Raw genomic sequence first — 17,048 nt, forward strand, 5'->3', positions numbered from 1 at the left:
ATCGATACCGGTACTCATCTCTCGCGGTGAGTATCGATGCCAAAAAGCTCGATATCGCGACCTCCTAGCATCGATACCAACGGTCCGCCCATCCCTAGTATTTTGAAGGCCTTAGTTTCACAAAAAAATCTGACTCATCGATCTCCAGAATTCTAAAATTTTCAAATCTTAAAATCCTGAAATCCTTAAATCCCATAATCTTAAAATTTTGAATTATTTGAATTCATGAATCCTAGGACATCTTCTAATATCTTTAAATCGAAGTCTTAAATCTTGAAAAAATTAATACTTTGCTTCACAATTTGAAATTTTGAATTATTTAAAACATAAATTCTGAAATTAACCTTTATTTGCAGCGGAAAATATCGGCGCCTCTTGGCGGATGGCAGAGACTCTTGTTTGATGAACTAATTCAACTTTTTTTTATTTTCCAAATTTTCAGTCTATAGTGCTTCAAATCATCAACTCCTTAGGTTTTTAGATTCCTCAATTTTCCTTATTTCGTTTCATCCTTGTATTCTTAAATCCCTAAGCAGTTGAATCCTTAAACATCTATGTTCTCGAGCTCTTTTACCTTCAATCTTCTAATTCTTAAATCCTTAAAATTATTTAAATCCCTAATCTGGGTGGGGCAAAACTGGCAGTTTGTGACGTGCTCGAAAATAGCGAAAATCGTTCGAATCGAGCTGAACAATGCCACCCCACTGCCACTTAAATCCTGAATTCCTTGCATGCTTACAGGCTGGATTTTCTCCCGTAAGTCTGCAAATACTGAAGTCGTCCAATGTTTAAATACTAATATCCCAAAATCCCCGAGCATCCAAATGTCGAAGTTTCTAAACCGTTAAGTCTTTCAATTCTAAACTTCTAAAATCTTTAAATCTTCAAATCCTCATTTTTTTCAATCCTTAAATCCTTGAAACCTCAAGTTCTCGTTGTTTCAAATCTTGAAATACTTAAATATCCAAGGCTCTTAACCCTTAATCCGTGAGTCCACAAATCGTTGCATATTTCATTTTATATGATTTTAAAAACCTCAAAACATAAAATCCCTCTAAGATTGAACCCCGAATCTCTTAAATCCTTGTATTTTGAAGTCCTATAATTCTCAAAATCTTTGAACCATGAATACCTAGAATCCTAGAATCCCAAAATTCTCAAATCTCAATATCAAAAAATCTTAAAATCCCATTCTTCTCAAATATTGAATACTTCAAATGCAAAAATCCTAGATCTTTTTTAAATCCGTGCATCCGTAAAGGGTTAAATCCTCAAATTTTGGATACCTTGATCCCTAATATTTCAAAATTTTAAATTCCTTTTCAAATTTCCAAATTTTTGAACTCATGAAATCTCAAATCTTTAAATTCATAATCGCTTAAATCGTAATCTCAAATTTTAACTCCCAACATCCTATAGATTCAGAATAATAAAGCAAAGCCTTGGTGCAACATTCCAACAACTCGACCTTCTGTTTATTATACACAGACTTCGCAGCCAACTGTTAGTGTACAGGACAACTGCGGGGCTAGCGCTACGATCCTACTGACACCAACAGTCTCTTCCAAGCCGGGATTCGAACCTACGACGACTGGCTTGTTAGGCCAGCATCGTACCTCGAGACCAGTTAGAAGATCTATTCAGAATAATACTTTGCTTAAATTTTTGAATTTTTCCATCCTAGAAACTTGGAATCCCAAAACATAATATTTTCAGGTTCCGAAAATTCTGAATGTTAAAATCCCATTTCTTCGTAAGGTGGCGGGGAAATTTGCTTACAAACACCAGAGATGAGAGCTCAGGAAGTGGGGTTGAATTTGTCCGAACTCATTGAACCCTCCAGTCTCAACTCCTGATCTTCCCAGAACGACGATTAAATATTACGTCGAAAAGTGTTCTTTTTTGCTTAATGCACTAACGTACTTAAGTCGTCCCCTAAAACCACGAATCCTTTGATTCCTAAACTTTTCAATCTTCGAGCTGTCAATTATCAAGTCCTCAATTTTTCAAATTCTTCAATTTTCCTTATTTCATTTTATCCTCATAGTCTTATATCTTCAAATCCCTTAGTAGTTAATTCCTTGAATCCCTATGTCCTCGAACCATTATACTGTCAAATCCAGTAATCTTCTAATCCTTTCTTCTTTAAAAATCGAATTTACTAATTCGTCGAATTCTTCCTAAAACTCTAAAATTCCTAAATTTCAAAATCCTCAAATCTATAAACTGTACAAGAGTGACTCGTGACTTCTCATACCTACCTATTTAACTAAATATTTTGGAAATCACAGTTGGGAGAAGTAATCACAATCTTGTCTGCGAAAAAACGCAGGTTTCCCTTTTGTTACTATTTAAACATGAGACTGAAAATTAATAAAGTAAAAACATAAATTTGGATTCAATATTTGCTTTTCGCCTGACTTCGCCCTGACACTGTACAATCTCAAAATTCGAATGTTTTCAAAGTCGAAAAAAAATATTAAAATCAGCTAACTTTGAATTTTTTAAGAGCTGAAAGGTGCCGTACACAAATTACGTAACGCATGAAGAGGGGGGGGAGGGTGGTTGATTCTGCGATACTTATTGTTACGTAGGGGAGAGGAAAGGTAGTTAAGACAGTTACGTAACTGTGATGTTTGCTCTAAATTGAAAATTTCGGAGGGGGTTCAGGCTGTTCAGTGTTACGTAATTTTATGGGGGGGAGTTATATCGAACATTACCTATCGTTACATAGAGGGGGAGGGGGTCTGGAATCTAGATTTTAGCGTTACGTAATTTGTGTACGACGCCAAACCTAAACCTCTATTACCCTAATTATAAAAATCCTAACAACCACAAATTCTAATATCCTGAAATCTTACTATCATTCCTCAATTTATGATTTTGTAGATTAGCAAAAGCAAAGTCATTATACAGCCATACCTCGATATAAGGCAACTTTATTTTTATTTTCGTTACGTTATATCGAAGCAAAAAAAAATTGTTTTTTAATTCATGCAAGAATGTTAATGGTTGCTCAAATATGCGCGAAAATCCATTTTCCATCACCTATCAGTATTTTTAAAACTTTCGTATGCCCATTTAGAAATATTTTCAGAAGCAAAAAAATTTTTTTTTCAATTGATACACAGGTTATTCAAAGATGCGTGAAAACCTATTTCTCATCACCTATCAGTAATTTTAAACCATTCTTATGCCCATTTAGGACAACTTTCAAAAAGCAAAAAAAAAATTTTCAATTGATGCAAGACTGTTGACGGTTACTCAAAGATACGCGAAAACCTATTTCCTAACACCTATCAGTATATTTTAACCTTTCTTATGCCCATTTAGAGAAAATTTCAACAAGCAGAAAAAATTTTTTTTCTAATTGATGCAAGACTGTGAATTGTTACTGAAGGATGCGTGAAAACCTATTTGCCCTCACCTATTAGTATTTTTAAACCTTTTTTATGCCCATGTAGGACAATTTTCGCATTGGTTTCATTAATTTTAAAACTTACTACAAACACTTTTTTGAAGCAATTTATACCCCGAAAACAGTTGCTGTATCATTTATTTTCAATTTCAATACATTTTCAAAGTAACGTTATATCGAGGTAAAAGTCACGTTATATCGAGTTACGTTATATCGAGGTTGCCTTATATCGAGGTATGACTGTATCATCAATTCAGCATTTATTTTTACACTGAAGCTCTCAAATCTTAAATTCGTCAATTCTCGATATCTTATTGTTTCAAATATTAATCTTCTAAACTACTAAATTCTAACAGTTTTTTATATTAGTGCCTAAATTAATTTTTAGACGGACTTCGAAAAAATCTCTATGAAGCAATTAAAAACATTTTTAAGTTCTTATTGAAGCTTTTTAGAGGTGCAACTAAAAACCGTCTAAAGGCGGCACTGGGCCCTAGAGGGTTAAAGTTGGAAAAACTAAGAATAATGTCAAAATACCGAATTTTAATAATCGTATAGACCTTAAATTATGAATCTCTAAATTTTAAATACTTTTACTGTTTCCTTTTTTCACTTTTTTTGCTATACTTTTCCAATACTTTAGTTTTGGTTTGTCGGCTTTACAGTCTCTTATTCTCTCTAATTGAAAATAGACCGTCATAAACGGCCGAAACGTTGGACTTGAAAAAAAACTATCGCCTAAATCATTTTTTGATACTGCCAAACCGAAAATCCAGAACATAATTTTCTGTATTTCCCTAATCCCATATAGGTGTGAATCTAAAAAATCCTGAAATTATAAAACCTATCATTCCAAAACATACTCAGAAATCAAGAAATATTTCAGGACCAAAATAATGAAATTCAAAATTAATAAAAAGTTTCTTATATCCTAAACTTTGAAATACACTAAATCATTTGACGTTTTTACGCGGGTGAAAAGATAATCGAAACACAACAAGATGACAATAAGGAATATAAAATGAAAAGGTCAGGTAAAAATAGTGAAAATTCACTAGCTGATTTAGGTAAACTCATATGACACTCTGGATAAACGATTCAATAACGAAAAACCATCAAAAGCATGCTGCATCAAAAACGAATTTTCTGAGAAATCCGCGTTAAAGAAACCGCGTAAATTCCTAAATCCGTGTAAATATAAACCGCGTTTATTACAAAATCTGCATAAAACAGTCACTTGAAAAACCGTGTAAGAAGCGACGTTTGTTGAAATCTTATACTCAAAAAGTACTCAAGCCTCAAAACCGGGAATTGTAAATCTCAAACCTTAAATCTGGTAAGTTTTAAAGTTTGAATATTGAAATCCTTAATTTCTAAATCCAGCTATATTAAAATCTTTTTGACCTAAAATTTGAAAATTTTTAAATCTCAGAATAGTAGTTACGATATACTTATATACTAATATGAGTTGAGATATACTAAAATCCTTATGTTTCCTAACCTTGGAATCCTAAAAACATAATATTAAAAAATCGTAGACATATTAAAAATTAAAATCAACGCTTAGATTCAACTGTTTTTCCCAATTTCTTAAAGACAATATGATAATTATTTCTGGTTACATTTCTCTACGCTCCAATGATTTCAAGCTTAGTAATATATCCGCTCGGTAGCTAGGTAATATTTTATTCATTCCAGGTCACTTTTAGTAATAGGAATATTTGTTGATAGTCAGCTGGTGATATAGTCAGCTGTCGGCTGGTGAATGGAATATTCAAATAGCAACATTTATGACATCAACGTCTTCTAAGTCTCATATAATTTTTCTTCCATCTGATTGATACAATTATGAATAAAGAGCACTGTTCTTTTTCATTCTGTTGGCGTGTTGATGTGTTAACATTTATTCTGTTTTTGTCGTCAAATCCGTTCTGTACAATTTGACAAAAAATATTGAAAACTGTTCAAATTAATGGAACAGGAAAAGTTGCATTGTAGAAGTATTCGTTAAAATGGTATAAAGATAATGCTTACTATTAGTTCAGTTCTCCCGACGGTAAAGATTGGGGGAAATGTTTTTTTTTTTGAAAAAAAAAATCAGAGCTATTTCCTGTACACGTTCAGGGAAGTTGCTTCTTCTAGTAACATTTATAATGTCATCACAACGTTAGTAAAAGATTGTCTATAAAACCACACTTTACCACTCCATAAGTTGACACATTTTACAAGTCACAAATTGTAACCGAACGGTTCCTAGTCGGTGAGCTCCTAACTTTTTCTCGGCTATTTTGGTGGAAAATTGTAACATTAAACTTGTTAGTTTTATTTTTTTCCTCTGCCACTCTGCCAGTGGGTCATCCCTGTTAAAGTCGGTGTGGGTGTACAGCACAGCTGCAGACATGACACGACGACCGCGTTCTCGTCATATTCATCGGCAACCGGAAGGAAGGTTGGCACGGCAGCTTGGACACAGAAACCACAGAAACGAATGATGACAGCCTGGGTTATGACTGGAGAAAAAAAAATCAAGCAAACAAAGCAAAAGTTTAACCTCGACTCGACTCTGCCGAGTCATGCCTTAAAGCGAGGGAAATCTGGGTTGCAGTTTGAAGAAAATTGTCTTCTCCGGTGCCAGGACGAGGATGGATGAATGGCGTTGAGGTGAACTGTGGTTTCTTTGAGCGATGAAGAAACAAAAAGAAGAAAATAAAATATAAATACCCAGCCCCACGTCTAATACCGCTCCCTTCCGAAAATCCGAACCCGGAACTGCACATTCAACAAGAATTCCAACGCTGCTTGTTATGTCGAAACCGAGAAAAGTCATTATTCATTCCGACTCCTGCGAAGTTGAACGGCAGTTTGTTTGGAGTTCCTGTCTTCCGCTATGATATTCTGTATATTTTCCGTTTGAAAACTTGCCTCGTTCGGTTTGCTACGTGGTGGCAAGTTTGGTTGTGCTTAAGCTCAGCCTATCTCTCGGAGCGTCTTCCTTTGTTACGTGCATTTTTGATGGCATATCGCGTCAAATCTGATCTGGCTGAATTTTTTCCTCCTCTCGAATTAATTGGGATTCGCTACCCAAGCTGTTCGCAGTTCAGTGCCATTGATTGCTCACACCAGTTAACCTTTATTTCCAATTTGTACCATAATGCTACTCGATCATCCTAACGAAATCTGAACCTGACGGTTTCTTGTGCCCCCAGCTTAGAGTGAAAAATTGACTGAAGAAGATATTAATATTTTATGTATTATAAACCTAATCGGATTTTCTTTCTTTGTCTGCTTTCTTTTACAGATATCCCCTGTTTCCGTTTGGATCGTTTTTTTTTTCTTGCTTTGGTGCTGCAGTTCGGATCGGTCTGTCGGTCGGTCGATTGACAGTCGCGGCGCGTGTGTTTCCTCTACAATCAACCGTTTTCTCCTCCGCAAAATTTCCAACGTCAAATTATGAGCGAAATTCAATTTCCGTCACCCGAGAAGAGCGATAGTCATCATTTGATTTCCAGGCCTCCCTGCTGCTGCCACCAATATAATTGATAATTGATTTATTGGAAAAGAGGAAAAGAAGAAGTTATTGTTTGTGGTGAAAAAGTGTGAATAAGGGCAAAAAAGAGATTACCGAACAAAGAATCGGGTGAGTGTATAGGGCGGCGCCAGTGCTATTTTAGCCAGAAAGTTTGTAGGAGTAGGAAGAAAAAAAAAGTATTCGAAAGAAAATGTCGTCTCACCATCTGTACGGGGCCCTGATCGCCTTGACGTGCGTGCTCTGCTACCATAACAGTCTGAACTGTGGTTTCGTGTTCGACGACATTAGTGCAATTAAGGAAAATCGGGACCTGCGGCCGCATTCGTCCATAAAAAATGTTTTCCTCAATGACTTCTGGGGAACGCCAATGCATAAGGTAAGTCTTCCTCGTTCCGAAAAGTTGTAAGTCGCACAATCGTTTTGAGTCAGGATATTTTTCTCTGGCAATGACTCTTAGTTTGGCACGAAGAACCGGTTTGCAGCTATTAAAACTTTAAAGAACTGCTTTTTTAAATGTTTGTTGATTAAAGTTGAGAGATAAATGCCAAGAGTAGAACACAAAAAACAGTTTGAATATTAACGTAAAACATGCTACTTAATAGTTGGATTAAGAGTAGTCAACTATTATGAACGATATCCATGTTTGTTGGAAATGTTAACAACGATAACATTAAGCTATGGTTGGACGTAAAACATATTATAGTATTCTGTTGTGTTCAACCAAACAAATGCTTCAGATTGTGTCGTACTTTATGTGTGCTTCCAGGCAAATTGACAAATAATATAGGAACATGCAAGAACATGCATTCTTGTGAGATAAAACAATAATAATTTTGACGTTGGTGGTGTTCGACATTTTTTTCTATAGTCGTGTGTCTAATTATATACACCCGTGGGTTGCGTTGCCAGTTTAGTGCGTAACAACAACAGAACTGTTCAGCTAACCTGCAGTTTTTCAAGCAAGAGTGTTGTATTACATCTAAACTTCATGTGTGAACACTTCTTGTGCAAAATAATCGATTCAAAGTTGAAATTGATGAATTGCGAAAGTGTATCATGATCGGAACAGCTTACTTCTGAGACTTCACCGCTTCATTTTGTCTGTGCTTGGTATTAATGGCGGATTTCATGAAAGAACAATTCATGCAACAGTTCGTGTTAGAAAAACCTTTTTTCCTTGAGACTATCCCTTTTGAAATGTTAACCCAAGTTAATTTATAGACGGGCTTCGGTAAAATTACTATGAATCATTATAAACACTTTTTAAGTATTTATTGAAGCTTTTTAGAGGCTTGACTGAAGCCCGCCAAAAAAAGGCGGCATTAGGCACTAGAGGGTTAAGAATAGTGTTAGGCAGTTAAATTGTTTACCTAAAAATACTTGAAATCGAATGAATCTGAAATAAAATGGTTAGTCCAATTATTCACCCTGTTCCAATAGACGTTTTGTGGTTCATCAAATTTGTAATAAGTAGTCTGGGCTCAGGAAAAAAGTCCATTCAATCAAGCACGTTATCACCAATTACCTAATAGTAAAGCTTGTTTGAAAGGATTTAAACAATCCTTATTTTTCAAATATACAAATATATCAATACAATGATTTACTGATAGAATTAAATGGAAATAAATGTGAAGAAAAATGGGCTTTCGAAAATTGGCACCTTATGTAAATAATTTTATTTTATTCTGTTTTTTACGTATGTATGTCAACAAAACACAACTTCATCGTGGAGATTATTTCGATCTCATTTGGAGTTAATAGTGCAAATAATTGAAAATGTTTTATTTTCAAATATTCTCAAATATTGTTAAAAAAAACACGAATAAACGAAAAAATTGATCTTTTGTGACATTCAACACATCTGCAAAATTTAATTCAAGTCCAAAGCCTGAAAATTTTCCCTACAACTTGAACTGTAATTGTTTTTACTAGACTACAACTATTCATGTTGGGATGACCTTGGAGATGGCTGTGACAAATATCCCCCGCAGATATTTGGCACAGCCATCTCCAAGGTCATCCCAACATGAATCCTCATCCCTCACTACACACACTGCTGTGCAAGCGTTATTTATAGACTGAAAGGAATGTCTCATCACACACAGAAGAGTCAGCTGGTGCTGATAACTCTTATAGACCTGTGTGATCGAGACCAAAGTCAGTCTGATGAGCAATAGAATAAGTCGGCAGTGGAATGTGATACGCATATAGATTGTGGAACAGTACCACCGTTCCCCGTAGTTTAATTGGTCAAAACACCATGCCGGAGACAGGGAGATTGCGGGTTCAAGTCCCGTCGGGATGCGGTATATTTTCCAAATCTGTGTCATATTTCCAGTTCGCTTATTTTTCGCTTTCCCTACTCCACACATTGTCTGCTTAATGAACTTGCATGTTAACGGGTAAAGCCGTTGTTCAAAATAGAAATTTAGTTCGAAAGATTATATTTCGTTTAGCTAAAGCAAAGCTAAAGCCAAATATTGATTATTAGGAATAAATTTTGTTGAAATAGAAAACAAGCGCAATTTTTGCATCGCAACTAATCACGAATTACTTTGTTGAGGTCAAAGATATCTATTTTTCTGTCTTCTGTAAAGTTTTTCCCCATAAAATTTTAACGGCATTCAACCTTATATGGCCCAATGTATGGTGCTCACTTTAAATGATTGAATGCCAAAAAAACGAAAAAAAAAAATATAATTCATGCTTGGGACCAGAGGAAGAATGTACTAAGCGATGACAGTTTGTTAATGATATCCGAGAGGCGTTCCTCTATGACAGTAGTGGTATTGGCAAAATATAGACAGCCGACAGCTAAAATATATTACAACTATAACGTTGCCGTCTAGTTTCCCATACACGAATGTTTTTTTTTTCTGTTCACCTTATTCACATGTGACGATAGCATGTATGGTTGTATATAACATTCGGTATACGATACACACATCCTTCCGCTCTATTGCTGAGTTTGCTTTTCTTTGCACGGAGGCTGTCGGTAAGGTACCGAGCTACCACAAAAGATCAAAATAATGGTCGCAATGGTCCAAATCTTACAAAAAAAAGGTGCCGAGCAGTCTGTATTCTACTTCTTACGCTTCTTCTTCCCACAGCCTTTTTTAATAGCCGTAATACGACATACATCAAAGGTAAATGAAGAAAGAGAGGTCGAATTTCTCCGGTGGATTCGGGCCGTTACTGAAAAAGCGCATTTGTGTAGTGCGGACACGAACGTCTGTATAAATAACAGCTCCTTATCTTTTCTACATTCGCAATCTCGAAGACATCCTCCAAATAACACGGAGTACATTTTTCGTTCCCTTTTATGATACCAATACGGCTCTATTGCCAATACGTACTCAATGTGACTACCGGACTGCTAGCGCGGATAGGTGTCACGAACAGCAACAGAAAACATCCTTAGGGGCCATCTACATACCACGTAACAGCTTGGGGGGGGGTTGTAATGTCCACGGTCCTTACGAAAAAAAGAATTTATATGGGCATTTGTCCACGGGGGGCGGGGGGTGGTCAAAATCGTTGAAAATCTGTCCACGTGGTATGTGGATGGCCCCTTAGAAGACAGTAAAAAAAAGATTGTACCATTGGGATGCTTGCTTGGGACCCCGAACTGCTCTGAAAAAATCTAGGTTTTCTTCCACCGCATTTTCCCTTTCATCGTACCACACCTCTGCTGCTTTTCAGAGCGGATGTAATCTAATCATAAATCTGTTTTCTCTCAGAAATCAATGCAACAATCCAGCATTTCATTGGTGATTGGGAGGATTCAGGTTTATTTACAATTTGTATCATATTCAATCATATTTGTCTAATTTTTATCACTCTTTATTTGTTGTCCCTATAAGGATAATTGTTGGTCAATTTAATATCGGATATAATGTTGATCGCATCTTTATGTTACCCCGACATTAAGAATTATGGCCCACTGACATTATAGTGGAAAGCTGTTTTCACGCTGTCACTGCTGTTACCCACTGCTACTATCCAGCTGCTACTTAGTAACCGTCCTAGTGGGCCATCCACTAGTAAATCGATTGGTTTGGGCAGAAGTAGGATATTATATAGCCCAAATATTACATTTCCGGTTTACTAGGAATATACTTAAGTCGACGACGTTATCAATCAAACGACGCTCTCAATCGAAATCTGCGTATCAAATTGGCTCGATCAAAAAACATACACCCTAAAAAAATCAAAATTTTTTTTTTTGAAAACTTTCAACTTATTTTTATTCCTACAAATTTGAATATTTATCACTATTTAGCTAACATTGTGTAGTTTTCGTAGACAAAATCAGATTTTGAGACAGTTGGTTTTCTAATACATTCAGATTAAAATAATTATTTGTGTGTTTTTTTCTCTTGTTTTTTTTTTGTTCTATGTTATTTATTTTACCTTTGCCGAAGACGTCATACCAATCTAAAAAATCGTTTTGGTTTTAATTTTTTAATTAGGAAATTCAAACTATTTGTTTCTTGTTTTTCCATGTTAATATTTTCACCAATGTTAACCCTCTAGTGCCCAAGTTAATTTTCAGGCGGACTTCGAAAAAATCACTATGAATCTTTATAAACATTTTTTAAGTAATGATTGAAGCTTTTTAGAGGTGTAACTGAAGACCGTCTGAAGGCGGCACTGGGCACTAGAGGGTTAAGTTAAACTTTTGTAGTTTCCATAAAATGATAAAATTATTATAAAAAATTTTTGTTTTAATTTTTTTTTATGAAATTAAGTTTTTTTTTGCGTGTACCGCAATGCATTAAATTTCGAACACTTAAGCTATGATGTAACTTCTTGCACTAAAAAATGAGTTTTCTCATCAATCTTAAAGGTTTAGCCTGTTGATAATTTTTGCAATTAAGTGCTACTCTTATAGATTTAAATATGTTTTATATATGAAAATAACGAATTTGGCATTGATTCAACTTCCAAACACTTTTGGATGTTTTCCAGAAACCATAAGTGACAATTTTGGATTCCGGAATGGCGATTTTCGTATTAGGTACTAGGTACAACTGCAACAACAACGTCCAATGAGTGGTTAGACGCTGAGTGCCAGAGGTCACATATAGGCTACGGCTGGGACACGTCAGAGCAGAAGGAGATATCGAGCAGCTAAAGTCGCTGAAATCGCCAGCAGAAACGTCAGCATTCAGAGTGTGTTCGTTAAGGCGGTGGACTGCTTCTCCGGGCACGATGCGTGGAGCCTCTTCAGTAAGAATAACGAAATCAGAAGGTAAAATGTCTCTGTCCCTGTCATATGCAAAGAACGACAGGAAAGGGAACCTGATTTCCGATAAATCAGAGGTGAGCAAGCGTGCTGTTGAACGGTGAGAAAAACAGAGACGCGAATGGGGCAGGATTGATACTGAGACTGATGGACAATCTGTGGATCCCCAATCCATGGACGAGGTGAAGAAAGCAGCCAAAGAGCTGAAACGCTGCTAGGCAGCTAGAAAGGGCGGCATTCGTACTGAGCTTTTTAGCGTCGGGAGCGAACAGCTGTATCGTGCCATCCATCGGATCATACTTAATGTTTGAGCTGATGAAGATTTGCCTTCGAACAGGTTGGAGGGTCTCATTTGCCCGTTTTACAAAATAAATTCTCTCTGGCATCCTGTTCCACAGACTGAGGCCGTTGCAGGAAGCCTTTGTTGGCGAATACTAATGTATCCTCAATAAATTTCGACAATTCAATTTGCAGACTCACCATCTGTTCATAGACTTCAGGGCAGCGTACGATTCAGTTAGTAGAAATTAGTTACATGGTTTTCCAGCAAAACCAAAAAGACTGATCCGTCTTACCCTCGATGGCTTTACATCAAACGTCAAGGTGGCCGGAGATATCGGACGGTTTCGTGACGTTAGATGGTTTGAAGCAGGGTGACGAGCTGTTAAATTTATTGTTCAACATCGCATTGGAAGGTGCTATGGTATAGAAAACTTGCGCACAGGGAAGTGGCACCATCATGACGGGGTTTTAGTTGCTCCTAGGGTTTGAGGATGATATCAACATCATTGATATTAACCGTGGAAGAGTTATTTTCCTGGGTACATTGGTGACGTGCGACATTGAGGTTAGTCGTAAGATAGCGGCCGCAAACTGGGCCTTCATCGGATTGCGAAATTACCTGAGGTCCCGCAGCCTGCACCCCCGTACAAAACTAGCACTCTATAAAACACTCATGCTCTCGGTGGCCCTCCCTGGCCATGAAGCATGGACACTGAAAGAGGTTGATCGGCTCTTGATGCTGGCTCTTCGTGTTTTTGAGCGTAGAATCCTAAGTTCAATCTTTGACGGCCAACAGGAAAACGGTGTTTAACGCAGACGCATGAAATGTTATATAATAGGATATAGTCAAGTGGCTGAAACAAGGTAGGCTGTAGTGGGCTGGGCTTGTCACTAGAATGCCAGAGGAACGATCAGAAATTGCCTGAAATTTTTGAGAAGCTCTCGATATTTTGATTTTCCCTCCATAAATACCCTTTTTAAAAACGTTGGTGTAAGACAATTACTCTGCGGCCTTTTGACACACTTATATTTTTGCTAAGGGCGCCAAAATTCACATGATTAAGTCAAAGTCCTTTTACGGAAATGCTTGCAACGTCACAAAACAACGATTTCTTGCCCAGAATTAAAAATGTTATATAGTATTGGGCCCGAGATACTTCCTTGAGGTACATCAGCTCAGGTCATCTGTCAGATTACGATTAAAATAGTTAACCTGAAAAGTATAGTCGGTCAAGTAATTTTGTATCATTTTTGCGATGTAAAGAAGAAAATTGTAATTTGACATTATAACAATTAAACCTTTGGACTGTCGAATGTCTTTTCTATACCTATAACTTTTTGAGCACTTTTATTTGCTTTCGAACGAGATAATGTAAAGCATTCGTCAATTATCATTTTTATTGCGATTTTCTACTAGAACTGGATGAAGAGCATGATGACAAAGCACTGAATAGTTTATATAACATCGTTCAGTTGTGAATAAATCAAAGATTGAGCTGAAAATCCGGAAAAACACTGTCACGAACTTCGTCTTACCTTTACTTATGGATTTAAAATCACTTAACGAAAACTTTCCCGAATCCAGTACCAAAGAACAATTTCTTCGGCCCGTTCTTAACTCCTCTTAAGTACTGGTGTAGAACAATTTTATGACACGTTTTAATCACCCTTTACAGCCGCTAGCCGTGCCTAGCCGCGTGAAAACTTTCCAGCCCCCGCCCCGAAACATCAGCTCCTCGGAAAGTCTCCCCGATATCCGGGGAAAGAAATGTGACACCTTAATAATCCGCCTAAAAGCTTTGTATCAAAACAAACAGTTTCCCGCCTCCGCACCAGAGCCGCCGTTGCAGGTGATCGCCTAAACCCGACCCGCAGACATCGGCTGAAACGACAAACGATTAAGTACTGATAAAACTTTTAAGAGAAAAGATTGCCCCACCTTTCCATCAACGCCTGCTTTCCTCTCCTTCCCCTATCTATCTCTATCCGTGCCTCGCAATGTTTCAAAACCATTCAATCCGGTAGCCCTCATCTGAACCACTGTCAAACCCGAGCCTGGAGGAATTTTTGAAAAAGTAAATATATTTTTAATGACTGTTTTATAACCGTTATCTCACAGACAGGAGCATTTTCGCACTTCCAACACTTTTGCGATCACGGCGATGGAGCAACAAGAGAGAGCGCGCACCACTTCCCTTTCCCAACCCTCACCGACAGCCGGCACCGCTTAATGGACTTCATTCTCCTTCATATTCCTGTACGGTGTGCGATTGGTGAAACAGTTTCGTTCGTCACCGGGTCCGCCCCTCCCTACCGGTTACATCGGTCGGTCAGATCCTAAAATTGAACGATAATGTGACGATAATTTCTTCCTCCCCATTTTACCCAGCCTGACGCCCCCTCGCCAGCAAGAGTAACATCAACCGAAAATGTTTTGTTTGCGGTATGTCTTGGGGGTTAGTTTATCAGTCCAACAGGACCACTGCCAGCGTCGCTCTTGCCATTTCCATCACAGCAAAGCACAGCGTTATGATGACGCTATCTACAGGACGAGTCTGCTATTTTTCTTACCCACTCTCCTCGTACCCGCTGCGCACATGGAATGGAACAATTTCGGAAACTTGATGGCTTACCGAGTGAAGTCACTATTTAAAATGGCGCAAATTTTGGCGGTGTCTCCCGAGGGAGAATTGGAATGGCAGTAGTAAAATTTAATTGGAAAAACTTTTTCGAACTAGAGTGTCGTTGTAAGGAAGGGGGACGCCCGTCCCTTCCCGTCTGCCGCTGTAAACTTGCTAAAAGGCTTCAGATTGAAGGAAGATGCTAGTTGAGCAGCATACCGGCCGTCGTAGAGCAATGAACTTGTACAGCGTTCGCCGGAAAGTTGAGTGTCTCCCCATTGAATTGCGCGAGTTGATTGCCGATGGAGGAGGCGCTTGGTTTTTTATCGCCCTTACGTGAACGGTAGATGGCCGGTGTCTGGTCGTGCAAATCGGGTCGATGATTATCGTCTTTTTGATTCACTCTGCACGTCCGCAACGTAGTAGTTAATGTACGGGAGCAAAATATGCGTCGTTTACCGGCAAATCGGAAAAGTGCTGAGCGAAAAAGTTTTTTTTTCTCTTCGTTTCGGTACACTTGAAATTTTGCTTGCGATAAGTTTCGTTCTATCGACGATTGTCACGAAACGGTTGTCGGAACGTGTTAAAGAGCAATGCTGAAATTGAATTTGCTACGTTTTAAATATGTAATGCACGATTTGATGTGATTCAAAATGTCGTTGGTTTTTAATGTAATGAACTCTTTCTGTGTTGATAGATTTTTGAAATTTTTTCAGGATGAACACTAAAGTCGCTTTTTACGCGGGGTATACGTGCTGCGTAGAAAAAAAACGCGTAAATTCCAGAATCCGCGTAAAAAACACGAGTAAAAAGCGATTTTAGTATAGTCATATATCTACGTTGCCAGTTAAAATTGTTAAATTTTACCAAACTTTTTTAACAGAACATGTATATGAAAAAAATTTGTTTTTATTTTATGCGGTGAAAAATGCCACTACCACACAATGTATGTTTTTCAGTATTCCTCAAAATTTCACCTTCGTTTGTTCATAATTCGAATCTTTATAATTTCTCAATTCATCATTTTGTTTTGTGATTTAAATTCTAGCAACATTCTGTTATTTTTTTCAATTTTTGATCAAGATTTTGTTAAATTTTTGTTAGCTTCGTCAATTTTACAAAAAATATTTTACTATATTAATTTAGACAGGATTTGCCCTAGAGCTCAAACTGAACAAGTAATTGAGACCATTCTCTAGCAAAGATATTTTTTTCAGAGACCAATTTTTCCAATAAGCAAACGTAGAAGCAGTGAAGCCGGCGAACAATCACTCTGCGGCTTTTTGACGTACTTCTCTGCATTTACTTGCGGTACTAAAATTCACAGAAATGCTTGAAAATGTATTTTTTTAGGGCAACTTGTTTTTGCTTTTGCGACTAGTTATGTTATTCGAAAATTCTTGAGATCTCGTTTCATTAGAAGTTGTGCTTAAAATGCTGCACAGGTATTAAGACCATTACGAATCAGTTATCATTTTCCAAAAGGGACTATGTGTTTTAGAAGAGAAAATCTTTGAAAAATTCTATCTTAAAAATGTTGATCTGCTACTAAACTTTTGCTTATGAACCAGTTGTAGAAATTGTATTTTTAACTTTGAATGAATATACTTTGTAAAAAATCTGCTAATATCTCGAAAACGACTACACTGAAAGACCAAGATAAATGTTAAAATTTCGCATATAAGTGGGATAAACGAGACACGACTCAATGGTAGATAAAGGACTACTCAAATTATTACTAGCTAAACCGGCTTGTACCGCCCATTTATTCTTTATTTCAATAATTTTAAACATTCCAAATTGATTGATTCCTTGCGATTTGTTTATGGTCTGATTCATGACGAACCGGATATTGGATACGATCAAATTCAAAACACAAATCGTTTGAAATGATTGGTTTTATCGGAATGAGAACCTTCTCGCCTTTTGGCCTCTGCACATCACCTCGAT

General features: G+C 37.1%; 1 protein-coding gene across 1 annotated transcript in view; it reads left to right on the forward strand.

The window, feature by feature from the left end:
• Positions 1–17,048, forward strand: part of LOC129720923 (protein O-mannosyl-transferase Tmtc3) — a 555,673-nt gene that overhangs the window by 29,948 nt on the left and 508,677 nt on the right. Inside the window, exon 2 of the mRNA XM_055672830.1 lies at positions 6,717–7,323. Within this exon, the coding sequence (XP_055528805.1) occupies positions 7,138–7,323 (186 nt within the window). The 5' untranslated portion in view covers positions 6,717–7,137. The remainder of the gene's footprint in view (positions 1–6,716; positions 7,324–17,048) is intronic.

This window comes from Wyeomyia smithii, chromosome 2 (genome assembly GCF_029784165.1).
Source record: "Wyeomyia smithii strain HCP4-BCI-WySm-NY-G18 chromosome 2, ASM2978416v1, whole genome shotgun sequence".
NCBI lineage: Eukaryota > Metazoa > Arthropoda > Insecta > Diptera > Culicidae > Wyeomyia > Wyeomyia smithii.